This window comes from Protopterus annectens, chromosome 7.part0, assembly GCF_019279795.1.
Source record: "Protopterus annectens isolate FY-2018-M chromosome 7.part0, PAN1.0, whole genome shotgun sequence".
NCBI classification, from domain to species: Eukaryota; Metazoa; Chordata; order Ceratodontiformes; family Protopteridae; genus Protopterus; species Protopterus annectens.
Window position 1 is genome coordinate 1,224,792,735 of NC_056739.1, and position 15,006 is coordinate 1,224,807,740.

At 40.8% G+C, this 15,006-nt stretch overlaps 1 protein-coding gene across 1 annotated transcript in view; it reads right to left on the reverse strand.

Moving 5' to 3' along the window:
• DNAH1 (dynein axonemal heavy chain 1) overlaps positions 1-15,006 on the reverse strand; it is a 5,225,710-nt gene that overhangs the window by 1,264,150 nt on the left and 3,946,554 nt on the right. The window contains exon 59 of the mRNA XM_044076389.1: positions 9,514-9,645. Within this exon, the coding sequence (XP_043932324.1) occupies positions 9,514-9,645 (132 nt within the window). The remainder of the gene's footprint in view (positions 1-9,513; positions 9,646-15,006) is intronic.

The window sequence follows — 15,006 nt, forward strand, 5'->3', positions numbered from 1 at the left end:
CACACATAACCTGTAGGAGACTGAGTAAAGAGATAGGTCCGTTAGGTGATATGTGTAGAAGAATATATTCATACCCTGGATTCTCCTGATGAGAGACATTTGAGAACATTCCAGCTGTTGCAGGTGCCTGGTTAGGGGCATGCCAAAGGGGGCACTGTATTTTATGAGGGTGATAAGGGCTGAGTAGAGAGGTACTATAACTTTCCTGGATCTGTATGCCATACCCTTGCTTATGAGCTGCACAACATAGAATAATTTTATGACATCTTAGCTACACTTTTGTTGAAGGACAAATTACTATTGACATATGTTCCCAAATTCCCACCTACTGGGATCAACTCTTAGGGGTGTTTTATCACTGGAGTAATTAGCTTGGATGGACGGCTTCCCAAAGAGCACTATAATGCACTTCTACACACTGAGTTTTAATCCGTGTCTCTGGCACCAATCATTTGTTTGTGTCAGACCCTGTTGTAGGATGTTTGTGTCACGAGGGGAATCAATTTACTCATCTGTGAACTTTGTGAGCCAGAGGCCTTCAACATTAGCCTTGACTTCTCAGAAGTAGATGTCAAACAGCAGGAGGCCCCGCAGAGAAGCCTTGGGTACTCTGCAGGTGACTGGTCTCCTGGTGGAAGTCGTCACACCATTCTGGACTTCCTGGGTCCTATCTGTGAGCCACCCAGCAATCCAGTGACTTCTGAAGGGACTTCTGTCTAGTTTTGAGAGTCTGTCAACATTGAGTTGTTGCATCTTATACAAGTACATTAAACCATGTTAATTTCTAGTTTCCAAATTGAAGAAGGTTTTAGTTTTTTGAACTTCTGAGGGACAGTAGATAGGTATTTGCAAAATAACAGTAACAATAACCACCAATAAATGAGGAACACAAAATAGTTTAACTTAAAAAAAAATCTTGAATACAATCAGCATCTAGTTAATAATGTAACTTTGACTGTAACTTTTGCTCCCCCAGTGCTGCCTGTCAGTGTGCCACAGGAAGAATGTAAGAATTTTATTCTCAGTCCCTGCAAAACCTACAGCCCTCAACAGAAATATATCAAATGTAATCTCTACATCATACTGCCTTTACCTCTGCCTATAAGGAATGTTGAACTCAAGCTAGAAAAGAGACTACCAAATCCAACAAGAAAGTTAACAACTATTACAAAATAATATAATACATTTAGGAAATGAAGGAAGACTCCTTAAAAGACTGATAAATGAAGCAACTGATGGCCTTGAAAATGATGTACCCTTTCTCAAAGAATAAAAGCAGAAGGAAATGGTAAAGACTCCAGCAGTATCAACCATGAATGACAGATCAGTTTTGAAAAGCTTATTTCTTAGTTATACTAGTAAAAACAATGACCACAATAAGAAGAAATTCATAAAGCTTTCAAAAAAAAAGTCAGTATAATGGAGCGTCTTTTTGATATCAGAAATGGGAAAGGGAAAGTCCTGTAGCTCAGCATTTCTCCTCTGTTCACGGGGGAGATGCCAGTTCATTGTTTTTCAGTGTTTTGGCTAAATTTGAGGGGGTGAGGGGTGATTTTCTTTCTAGATTAAACTATTTAGAGACTACTTTTATTTTCAATTATGGTACCCTTCACCCTGGTGGTTTGAATCAGGAGGTCTGTTTGAATTTTTAAAATACACAAAAAGTGAATACATTTTTATGTGTATGTATGAATATTTATATATATATATTTGTTGCATGGAGGTTATTTGTACCAATGTACTTTGGAAGGAATACAACATTTGAAAGTTTATTACATCAACTAGTGAACATAGTCATAGCTTTTTAGTGCTTTAAGATTTTCTGAGTAGTTGTATGTATTTGAGCATTTCATGCTTTTCTGGGTAGAGACTGCTCTGATTTGGTTTCTATGGTGTTTAAATAATTATTCAACTGATGTAATTTAAGTAATTGAATTCTATTATGTATGGTATTTAAGATGCTGCTTGTATGATATGTGACATCCCTTGAAGGCGAAAGACCGAAGTACCAGGAATAAAGTTTACTTGGCGGTTTATCCACTTCGTTGTTTTTGTTTACTTCTACTGATAGTCATGAAAAAAATGAAATTGCAAAAATTAAACACATTTACACAGTTTAAAGCCAGGTAACTAAACTTCAACCATGCAGTTTAAAACAGAGGTATAGCACAACTGTTAATGCTGCTGACAAGGGCAACCAGAATATTTATCAACAGACATACAAAATAGTTATGTACTCACCATAACGTTCCATCTGTGTTGTCGATATTCATTCATTCTTGACAGTTGGGACTTGGATCCAATCCTTGGAATTGGCTCGGCCATTATATAGCTCAAGCCAAGTCTCTACCCACAATGCCCCTCTGTATGTTACCTCAGATCGAGTTTGCAAATTAGAGCAAGATGAAGTATATATAATATATGAGAGGAAGCCCTGTCCAAAGTAAATACCATAATGCCAACCCAGGACAAAGGTACGAAACTCCAGGAAATTTCAAAGGAGGGGGAAGGAGGGTGGGATGTCAAGAATGAACGAAGATCGACAACACAGATGGAATGTTATGGTGAGTACATAACTTCTTTATCTGATGTTGGCAATCTTCATTTATTCTTGACAGTTGGAACAGAGTCCCAAGCTACTTATACCCTTGGTGGCCTTATGGAAGGATATTCCTGAGAACCATAGAGCCAAAGGATGCTCTTCCCCTGGAGACCATATCCAATTTGTAATGAGTGATAAAGGTATGAGGGGTTGCCCAAGCTGCAGCCACACATATTTCATCCAGAGAGGCCTTGGAATGAAAAACAGCTGAAGTGGCAATAGATCTGGTTGAGTGAGCCCTTACAGGCGCAGGTATTCTACAACCGTTTTTTTCATAAATAAAGGTAACGCAATCTCTTAACCATTTAGATAGGGTCACCTTAGAAACAGGTTTACCTATCCTTGGTCCTGAAAAGGAGACAAATAGTTGGTCTGAAGTTCTACAATCCTTAGTCCTGTCAAGATAAAATCTCAACTGTCTATGGACATCTCATAGATGCAGACAGTATTTGCCTTTGTTGGAGAAATTTGGAAAGAAAACTGGTAAATGAATGGACTGATTGATGTTTGACTCGGAGACCATCTTAGGAAGGAATGAAGGGTTAGTCCTCAAAGACACTCTGTCTTTATGGAAGGTTATGTATGGTGGTTTCTCACAAACTGCCTGTATTTCTGAAACCCTTCTGGCAGAAGTAATGGCCACTAGAGAAAGAGTTTTCCAGGAAGGAAACGTGAGATGACAAGTAGAAGCTGGCTCAAAGGGAGGTAACACTAAATATTGTAAAATGAATGTAAGATCCCATGGGGGTAACAGATTCTTGAATGGAGGTTTGATACATAGGATTCCCATAAGAAACACTGCATAAGGATGGGAAATTAAGGATTGGTCATCACAGCCATTGTGAAAATTAGAGATGGTGGCTAAGGTAACTCTGTTGAAGCAGTCGCTCCTTGGTTGAAGAGGTTCACTAGAAAATCTAAAATGTTTTTATCCGGGGCTGAAAAAGAATCCAAATAATTCTTAGAAGCCCAAAGAATCTTTTCCATTTACTGGAATACAGTTTCCTGGTTGATGGTCTATGAGAAGCCAGAAGAATTTTTCATTCAAGGTAAGTAATATTAGATTGCCTGGTGACTAATGGAATTGGAGGAACTAAGCTGTGAGTTTGAGGGAGTGAAGGTCCAGGTGTGACAGCCCTTGGGGGTGTGACAGATGATCCAGAACTGGGTCCAGAATCTAAGGTTGATGAAGCAAGTGAGGCCATAGGAAGGGAAACCAAACTTGCCTGGGCAAGAATGGGGCAATGAGAATTACTCTGGATTGCAACCTCTGGGCTTTCTTCAGAAAAAGGGGAATGAGGGGAATGGGGGGAAAATGCATAAAGGAGACCCAGGGGTCAATCTAGGAGGAGACCATCTCTTGGTGACTCTTCCTGTGGAGGGAGTAGGGCTAAGTATGTGATACACTTGTTTTCTGGGGAGGCGAACAGGTCACAGCAAGGCTCGCCCCATCAGTGAAATATTTGTTTTGCCACTTTGGGATTTAGAGACCACTCTTGTGGGAGTAGAATGTGTCTGCTCAACTTGTCCACTATCATGCTGGAACTCCCGGGGATGAAATCAGTTGGAAGATATCGCCCATTGCCAAACTCTCAGAGCTTCCTGGCAGAGGGGGTAGGATTTGGTTCCCCCTTGTTTGTTGATGTACCAAACTACTGACATGTTGTCTGACTGGATTGCAACCATTCCTGGAGGAAGAGTTTTTTGAAAGGCTTGCAATACTAGGAGCACTGCTCTCAATTCCAGGACAGTGATGTACAAGTTATCCTCTTGAGGAAACCAAGTGCCTTGGACTGTCTTTCCCAGATAATGCCCCCCCCCAATCTGGGAGGTGTCTGTGGTTGCTATGGCCTTGGACTGAGGGGGGGAAAAAAGGCCGTCCCATAAGGATCTCTTCTGACTCCATCCACCAAAACAGATCTTACTTGTAAGTTTCCATTATCAAGATTGTATGACTTACCAAATGAGTAAGGATGGATCATTGTGAAGCTAGAAGCCATTGAAGTATTCTCATGTGAAACAGTGCCATGGGAACTAGGGTGATAGCTGGTGCCATAGAACCCAAGGTTTGAAGAATAAGAAGAGTATGCACTTTTTGTTTCGGTAAAATGGATTGGACTTGGCATCTTATCTTTTGTAGTCTGTGAAGGGGTAGAGAGGCTATGCAGGAGACTGTATCGCATCATGTCCCAATGCACTCCAAGTCTTGAGTGGGGGACAGCTGAGATTTCTCGCAGTTCACTGTAATGCCTAGGGACTTGAAGAGATGTATGACGAACTCTTACATTTTGTGTCAGTAGATGCCCGGTGGGGGCAGTGAGGAGCCAGTCATCTAGATAAGGAAACACCCGGAATCTGTTTAATCTCACGTGGGCCATGACAGCTGCCACATATTTGTTAAACACCCTGGGGGCTGTGGTGAGACCAAATGGCAGGGCTCTGAACTGGTAATGACTGGCTCCCAGCCAAAAGTGGAGGAACATTCTAGAGCGCTTATCTGTTTTTACGGTCTATATTAGAACACCAAATGTTCTAAATGTTGAACGCTCATAAGCAACAATGCAGGACCTCGTAGTTTGTTTTTTTTTTTTTTGTTATTGCAGTACAGTGAAGATCAGAAGATTCCTCACTGTGGTGCGATCTCAGAGTTGGAATATATATGTAGTGGGGGGTGTAGGGGGCTAGCGATTTCGAGGTCCTGCATTTAAACTCATGTGAGGGTTTGACATTTAGAACTTTCTGTGTTCTAATACAGACCCTATTTTTATGTGATAATACGCATCTTGAAGGCCTACAGAGCACATCCAATCATCTTTCTCTAGAAAGGGGAGAACAGACTGAACCATGACCATCTGGAATTTTGTCTGCTGGACAAACTTGTTTAGAAGACTGAGGTCTAGTTTTGCCCTCCAGTCCCCTGTCTTTTTTCGCACTAAAAGGAATCTTGAGGAAAACCCAGATCCTAACTGTTCTGGTGGGACTCCTTGGATGACTTTTTTTTTTTGTAGCAGCCTTTGTATTTCTTTGTTGGCTTGATCCCTCTGATGGGGTGAAACATTGGGGATTTTTCTTCGAGAACATGGAATTATGTTGAAGGGGATACTGTAGCCTCTGGAAATGATTTTCTGCACCCAAGAATCAGATGTTATTTGTTGCAGGCTGACAGGTGCAGAGAAAGTCTTCTGCCAACTCCTTCCAGAGGTAAGCAATTGGGCCTCCTTTCAGGAGCACTGGTAGGGCTGTCCAGAAAAGGAAACCCTGGACCCCTGGTTTCATGGGCCACCTCAGCCTCAAGGGAAGCCAATGACTTGTGTCATGGAAAGGTCCCTGGGACTTCTTGAGCCACATTTTCCCACTCCTCTAATTCCTGGAGAAGGATCATTGAGGGGTGGAAAAATGAATGCTCATGGCAAACAGGGTCTTACCATCCTTTTCACACCTGGCTAGTGTGTCCTTTACTGTAGAGCTGAACAGGAAAGATCTGTCAAATGGACCATTGATGAAGGAAGACTTGAAGGGCTCTGCAAAGTCACACAAGCGCATCCAGGCATATCGCCTAATGGCAACACGAGAACCCGCTGCTCTGATCGTCCCTTTGACTGCATGGGTGATGAGGCACATGGAGGAGTCTGATACAGACTCCAGGGTGGATAGCTGCAATGCAACCTTATCTAGTACCTCACTGGACACAGCCCCAGCTAGAGTTTCTGATAATTTCTTAATCAGGTCTCTCTGGAGTCTAGTAGTGTGCCATAAAGTTCAAGACCTTAAGTGCGAAGGTTGATGAAGGGTAGACCCACTTTCTAAACCTGTTCATTGTCCTAGACTCCCTGTTAGGAGGATAAACAGAAAGACTCTCATTGGCAGGCTCCTTTTTGATGGCAGCCACCACCACCATGGCATCTACTGGCAAACCTTTTGTCCAATATTGGTGGTCTTCTGCTGGTGATAATATTTTGTTAGGTCTCCGGGGAATTGGCTCTATGGCGTCAGGAGTCTTACAAGCCCACTGTGCAATTAACTTGATGAGGTCGTCAGCGGGTGGGGACACCCAGGAGGTAGATGGTTGGGCACCAAAAGCTGGAAAAGTACATGTTTTCCTCTGAGAATGGGTCTTGGGACTTCCAATTACCCATCTGTTTCAGAATTTCTAGGATGTCTCTACAGGAAACATCCTGAGGGGGTGACCATGAGAAACCCTCTCCTTCATCGAAATCAGTGTCCTCCATGATGGATTGTTCAGGGGAATCCAGATGCTTCCTCTTGCATGTCCTTTTTCGGGGTGACTCCTCAGTGGGAATCTCTGGGGAGGACTGTGAAGAGGAGGGGCCCTGTATCTGGGCAACTTGAAGCTTCTGTGCTCGCTGTCCTGTCGTAGAGATTGGTGTCAACTCTGGATCTGGGTATATGGAAATATGGCACTCCAGTCTGGGTGGGGCCAGCTGGGAGCGTGTGGAGGCTAAGACCCTCCCCGTAACCCAAAAGGTGGTACCTCCTGAAGAGGAGTGGGAACCCAGAACCAAGAAAGACCAGCTTGGAACCGAGGTCACACCCCACTCCAAAAGAATGTCCTTCAAGGCTGGAGCCGGGGAAGGACCCAAAACCATCAAAGTTTCCGGAACTGACATCGGCACCATTCCCAAACTAGGTGCCAAACAGAAAACCACAGAACCAATGGAGGGGTCTCAGCCCCGAGACTCAGTCAGCTCCATGGCAGGAACTGATGACATCAGAGCAACATCCAGTGCCGAGGTGAACTCACCTAACAGCACCAAAACAGCTGGCACTAGGGTGTCAAAGTGCTGGGCTCCAAAACTGCAGTCGAAGTCAGAGGAGGATAGGTAGGAGTCCTGGAAGAAAAGGTCCCCAATCCAGATGGGAGAGGGTCCCGAGAATGGGCAGGAATACCTCTAGCCAGCGACAGTTGATCCACCAACCTTACTACATCCAACTGTGAAACACTCCTGGAGGACCATACTGAAGAGATCAAAGGAGACTGTGGTGTTCCAATGGCTGGACTAGATAATTTGCCTACAAAGAGGTCTACAGTTGGGGAATATCTTGTCCTGGGCATTTCCAAAATAGGCTTCGGTGCCGAGAGGGTGAGCTGTGACTGTGTCGGTGTCACTGTAAAAATCTGTTGAGCAGTAGGCAAAGTTGGCACCAAGCCAGAACCTATAGAGGCTGGTGTTGACAAGGGTATTGACTGCACTGTTGAAGTTGATGGTGCCAAGGAGGCACTAGATTGAAGAGTTGGAACCTTATCTGTCAGTTTTGAGGGGTGTGGAACCAATTGTTTATGTTTAAGAGTCTCTGGACCCAAGTGTGATGTCAGTACAGAAAGTCTTTTCTTTTTCAGTAAATCTTGTTTCATGTCAGCCTTGAACAAGGCTTCACTAAAAGGGGATTTAAGTAGACCTTTAAGCAAGAGCTTATTCCTGCACTCTGCTAAGGTTCTCTGACTGACCCCCTTACATAAGTCACAATCAAAATCCAAATGAGGCACACCTAAGCAGTAGACACATGAAAGATGCCTGTCGGAATTGGGCATCTTTCTATTACAGTCTTGGCAATGTTTAAATCCTGATATGCCTTTAGACGGTTTATCAGTCATAGTCAGTTTATCAGACATAATAATAATAGTAAAGGATGAAAAATAAAACATGCCTTATAAAAAGCACACGCGCGTGCACGCGCACACACACACACACACACACACACACACACACACACACACACACACACAAGTGAGAGGGAAAAGTAAAGAGGAAGAAAGATCTACCAACAATGGTAGATAAGATTACCTGAGGTAATGGGGCATGTACTAACGATGATACTAAAGGAAAATCCAAAAAAGGGTTAGAAGAAAAAAAGGTAGAGGAAAGGAGTACACAACTATATATAATATATATATATATATATATATATATATAGAGAGAGAGAGAGAGAGAGAAATAGGAGAATTAGGGAGAAAAATTCTTAAACTATCTCAAAAAAATAAATTATAAAACAGCTGAGAGAAAGGCTGACACATCTTGCTGGTAGAGTGGCAAACGAGATCTGAGGTAACATACACAGGGGCATTGTGGGTAGAGACTTGGCTTGAGAATTTTTGGCTGGCATGAGCTGTATAACAGCCGAGCCAGTTCCGAAGATTGGAACTGCATCCCAACTGTCAAGAATAAACGAAGATTGACAACATCAGATGTTATATTTTCATCACAGCTTTTCTCTGTACACTGCCCACCTCTAATAATTCTTGAGTAGCTGATATAATACTATCAAAGACAAGTCTAAAGATTCTCATATAACAGAATACTTACATCTGCAAAATTACAAGATACAATTTTGCAGCTTTACCAGCTGAAAAACAGTAGTCTCGATTACAAAGAATTTGCTCTCAGTTAAAGTGACTTATACCAGTGTAAGTCTGCCCTGACTGAAAGACTTGTTTTCGGTGTAAGTGACTTGCTTTGGTGTAAGGCCTATCTATAAACATGCTTACACAAGGGGGCCAGATTCCAAAAGACTTACTCTTGGAGTAAGTCATTTACGGAGTACGTGAATTACTCCAAGAGCAAGTCTTTTGGAATCTGGCCCAATATCTATTAAGTAGGCATTAAATATCTGCAAAAGCACATAAAAATATAATTTCATAATCTTTCTTTCTAGACAGATTATAAATAATGGTATGAAATAAACCACTTTAAGATATACATTACAGAATTTCTATGCAATTCTCGGGAAAATATTGATTCTTTCTGATCAGCCTCATGCTTCACCATGATACTAGACATGCATTGCAGCACTGTGATACATAACATATGCTTATTAAAAAGTTAAAGGATACTATAAATAATCTTTATAAATATTTTCTGAAAGATGCTAATTAACACAGCAGTGCCACTTACTGTAAAAGGGCCTAGGTAAGCCACGTAGCCAGAAGACAGCAGTACATCCCCTGCTATATTATTAACCATGAATTCCAAGTTCTCTACTGTTTCCTGCCACCGCACTTTTTCATCTGCTAGGCCATTTATCAGCTACAGAGAAAAGGACACAGCACGAATAATTATTTGTTGTATTAATCTGACAATGGGATTATGCACATAAATTGCAGTACAAAAATTATACATTCATTAATTTTATAGCTGTAGATTTCAAACTTAAATATCTATACATTATATATAACACTTTACAAAACATGAATAGTATGATGCCACTCAAATAATTATGAAGACAAAATTGTAGAGGAAATACAAATTTTAAGAAACTATTACTCTTTTTTGTTGAAAGCCAACTGGCTGGCTCACATTGTACACTCGTCCATCACTTTTCAAGTTATCACCTTATAAATGTGAACGTTTACACTACCACTAGGAATTATCACTGTTTGTACTCAGAATGACGATCATGTTGGAAAGATGCTGCAGTTTTGTAAGAATGCAGAGGAAATACAAATTTTAAGAAACTATTACTCTATTCTGTTGAAAGTCAATTGGCTGGCTCACATTCTACACTTGTCCATCACTTTTCAAGTTATTACCTTATAAATGTGAACATTTACACTACCACTAGGAGTTATCACTGTTTATACTCAGAATCATGATCATGTTGGAAAGATGCTGGAGTTTTGCAAGATACTTAACAGAGACTGCTCAAGGAAATGTCACTGTAGCAGTAAATCATTGTATTTGGTTTATTCATCTTCTGTTTCTCATTCCACATAGATTTTCTAAACTGTCCCTTTTCCCTCTCAGGACTGAAGCTGGTCTTCTTGCAGTAGTGAAGGTACTCATGCTAGTAGAGTGAGACTTTTAGACTGACATCACTTCATTTATTCTTCCTCTTTTTCTACTGTCTTTTGAGCATAAAGCACCTACTTGGTAAAATGTGCTTGTCGAGAACAAGTACTAAGTTACAGCCAAAATGCAAAATCAAGATGGGTAAACAGTTGATGAACTTATAAATGCTTGTTTTGCATTCTCATATGCATGCACACACAAACACAAATATACATAAGCATACTTTGGAACTCTAACTGTATACATGCTCCATACAAAAGGAATGAGGGACAGCATTTTTTTAAAGTGACCACTCCTTGAAGACCTACTGTTATGGCAAGTACCTTACACAACTGTTTTGTTTTCTTTGGTAGGGGGTCACTGGAACAGTAAATCAGACTTTTGTGCAGAATCTCAAGAAGCACCTGTTTTTCTTGGAAGATAGACACTTATAGGATCCCCTGTAATGCGCCCATGCCAAAACCCTGTCCATATATTGACTGTGCTACCTGTGTACAGTGTTTTCTTGAAGTATTGATGGCAAGCCATATGGTGACCTCCAAAAACCCTGACTAGAAATAATCCTGAATTGAGGTGCTGATATTGCTGCTGATCTACTGGAATGATCTGTATTACACCTTGCTAAAGGACAGTTGTATAAGTTACACTTTTCCATAATAGCAGATATTCAAATTCTTCACTGTTCCAGTAACCTATGGGTTGAATAATGTCAAGGATACAGCAGCCAGATGGCTTCTAAAAGCTTTCATCCCCTTTCACAAGGTCACTCTGGCTGCTTATAAGTTAAACCCCTTTTGGAAGAAGCTATATAAACAGCCAGAATGACTTAAACATTCTTTAGTACTTTCTTGCCCTTATGCAAAAATGGTACGTTTATCCTGAACTAAATCTTATTTATTTTATTTTTTATTTATTTTACATTTGTTGACTGGGCTAGTCCAACTCGATACATGTCCATTTTCAGTAGAGGCCCGGGGAGAAAAGCTCCACATTCAAGAAAAAGATCACGATAACATAAGTACATTACAAGATTTAACAAATTAACTAGTAAATACATTTTAGCTAAGAGAATACTAGTAAATACATTTTAGCTTATGATTAAGGAAGAGTATTCTAGGCTAACAAATCATGTATGGATATACATACAATAGGTAGGAAACATTGAGCACTGTAAGAACTTTCAGTTGGTTTTACAGACAAGGATGTCTATAGAAAGGATTAGCTAGTTTTGTGTGATTGAGAAGAATAGGGTCAGGAGATAGTGGAGGAAGTTAGTCTGGGTTTGCACAGGGGCATAGCCAGTGTGATTTAAGGTATGGTTTGAGTTTGGATTTAAATAGGGTAGTAGAAGGTAGGGAGGTAAGATCAGTAGGGAGGGAGTTCCAGGTTTCCCCCACTGTGTTAGAGTATAAAGAATCTCCAGCCAGGTTATTGGTTTTACATATCTTTACCATTATTTTATTTGAAGAGCGCAGGGTTTTACGGTTATTGTAGGGAGTGATTAGATTGGTTAGTATTGGAGTAGATGTAGGATGTAACAGTATCTTATAAGCAATAGTTAGCTGGTTTGATAGGATAAGATTTGGTAATTCTAGCCACCCTAGTTGATTAAGATTGTTACAATGATGGGTTCTATAGGTAGAACCAGTTGCAAATCTGGCAATATTATTGTAGGAGCTGGCCAGCTTGTTCAGATTGCTTTTACATAGTTTGGTATAGATTGGGGAAGCATATAGCAGGGTTGAGATAAGGTGGGTCCTGGCAATAGTGGTCCTTGCTAGTGGGGTAAGAAAGGGTTTGATCTTATAAAGGGAGCCTAGGTTTTTGTTTACTGTTTTTATAGTGCTGTTTATATGTGGCTCAAAGGTGAGGTGGTTGTCAATTAGTACTCCCAGTAGTTTTGTAGTAGAGTCTGGAGATATGGTTGTACCATTGCTAGATGTGATTGTGAAATGTAGTGGGGGGGGGGGGTTCTGCGGGTGGGAGTAAATAGTAGCATTTTTGTTTTTTTAGGATTTAGGATGAGACATCATTGAAGGAGCCAATTCTCTACTGTGTTAAATGTGTCCTGGGTTAGGGAATGCAGTTGTGAAAGTGAGGAGGCTGAGCATATGAGTGTAGAGTCATCTGCATATTGGATACTGGTGGCTTGAGGGAGAGCAGTGTGTAGGTCGTTAGTAAAAATAGAAAAGAGGAGAGGACCTAGTATGGAGCCTTGAGGGACTCCGAGGGCAATTGGTAAGTGGGAAGACAAGTTGTTTTCCCATAGTACTGCCTGTTGCCTATTATTTAGATAGGACTGGAACCATTGAATAGTTAGTGGATCCAGTGAGAAGTTGCCTAGTATGTTTATGAGTAGCTGGTGGTTGACCATGTCAAAGGCTTTTGACAGATCAATGAAGAGGGCTGAGGAGAGAGTGTTACTATTACGGTTTTTATTAATGACATCTGTGAAGGAAAGAAGAGCAAAAGAGGTGCTATGAAATGGTCTAAATCCATGTTGGCAGGTAGCTAATAGGTTGTTTTCTAGGAGGTGGTTTAATAGTTGCTTGTGAATGCACTTCTCCATGATTTTTGCCAGAGGGGATAAAATGGCTATAGGCCTATAGTTAGAATAGTCTTTTGAATTACCACCTTTATGCAGGGGGATAACATGTGAGATTTTCCAAATACTTGGAATAGTTCCTTCAGAAATAGTTCTATTAATGAGGATGGATACGGGGTAGGCTATAGCGTTGGCTGCTTTTTGCAGGTATTCTGCAGGTAACAGATCAGCAGAGAGGGTGGTGGGTTTAAGTTTTTTGATTAGGGAGCAGACAAAAGATGTAGGAACAGGTTGGAATTGAAATGTTGGGGGCTATTAGGGATAATATTAGTAGGAGATGCAGTGTTAGTGGATAGCTGATTGGCCAAAGATTGAATGGTGTCTGTGAAGAAAGTGTTAAAAGAATTGGCAATTTGGTTGGGGCTAAGGAGATTGGTGCCTGAGGGGTTGGGTGTAATTGAGTGTCCTGGGTGCAGGAGTTTGTTTATGCATGACCAGAACTTTTGAGGTTTGTTTTGGTTGGTCTGTTGGAATTGGCAGTAATAGTTTCTTTTATCTGACAATATGACTTTTTTAGTTTCATTTCTTAGCTGTCTAAATATTAGTTGATCTTCCAGGTTTTTGGTTGTGCGCCAGGTAGCCCATTGTTTGTTTCTATGGAGGATTTTTTGTCTGGTAATTTTGGTGAGCCAAGGTGCTGGTTTAGACCTTGTTCTTACTATACGAGTTGGGGCATGGTAGTCTAGAATGGTTAAAAATTTAGAGTTAAAGTATTTAACGGCATTGTCTAGTGGAAGGTGTTTCAGGGGTGACCAGTCGCAAGCTACAAGTTCTTTTTGAAAGCTGTCAGTGCTAAAATTTTTATTACATCTTATTTTCTTATATATGGTAGGGTTTGGCATATCAGTCTTATACCTGATTACGAAGATAGGTGAGTGGTCACTGATATCTTCTGGAAGGGTCCCTACCTTATAAGATTGGTTTTGTCTGTTTGTAAGAATCCAATCTAGGATGCTGTTGTTGTTATTATTATGTTTATTGGTTCTAGTGGGGAGTGTAATGTTTTGTGTAAAACCATGTAGGTTGATGTGTGAAGAGGGCTGTTCAGATGTGCAAGACATCCAGTTTATATTAAAGTTGCCAAGTATTATGGTTTCTTGTGGGTAGGTGGTGGACAGCCAGCTTGGGATAGCTTCTAAGGTAGTGATGTTGTTGCCTGGGGGAAGGTAAATACAGATTATATAGATGGATTTATGTTTGTTAAGTTGAAATTTAGAGATAAGAATTTCAGCATTGCTAGTTAGGGGAGGTTTAGAATTGATGGAAGTGATTTGTAATCCAGATTTATATAGGATAGCTACCCCTCCTCCTTTCTTAGAGTTACGGTCCAGTCTCAAGATGCTATAGCCAGGGGGAATAACTGTAGTATCCTGTGTGGTTGATTTGAGCCATGTTTCAGAGAGGCAGAGGATGTCAAATGAATGTACATGTATGAGGGCATGTAGGTGAGCAACTTTATTGTTTAAGCTACGAATATTGAGATGGGATATAAGGAGAGAGTTGGAGGGTCTGTTAAGCAGATCAGAATTAGTAGCATTTGGTGTGCTAAGCTTGATGGAGGTGGAAGAAATTGGGCCTGGGTTTGGGTGTATATCACCATCAATTAGGGAGTTGGCTTGTATTGGAAGAGATAGTGTTATTCCTTTAAATGTTAGGTTATGGAATTTTTTAGTTCGAGTGCTATAGTATGTGATGTGAATAAGCCTATGAAATTTGGATGATAAATAATTTGGTGAATAGGATGTATAATTGTGGCTATGAGGGATGCTGAATGTTGGTGTAGAGGCTTGTTTCATGGGGTTGTGAAAGTGTAAGTGGTTGAGGTGTTCATAGGATGTAAGTATATAGGGTACGGCTAAAATACTTAGAAGTGATAGTAGAAGTAAGGGTTTAATGTGTGTGTATGTAGTGTTAGGAGACATTGTAAGTTGTAGTGTGTAGGTAATTATATATAGATGGGAGTTAATAGAGATTGGATGGTGGGAGGTAGGATC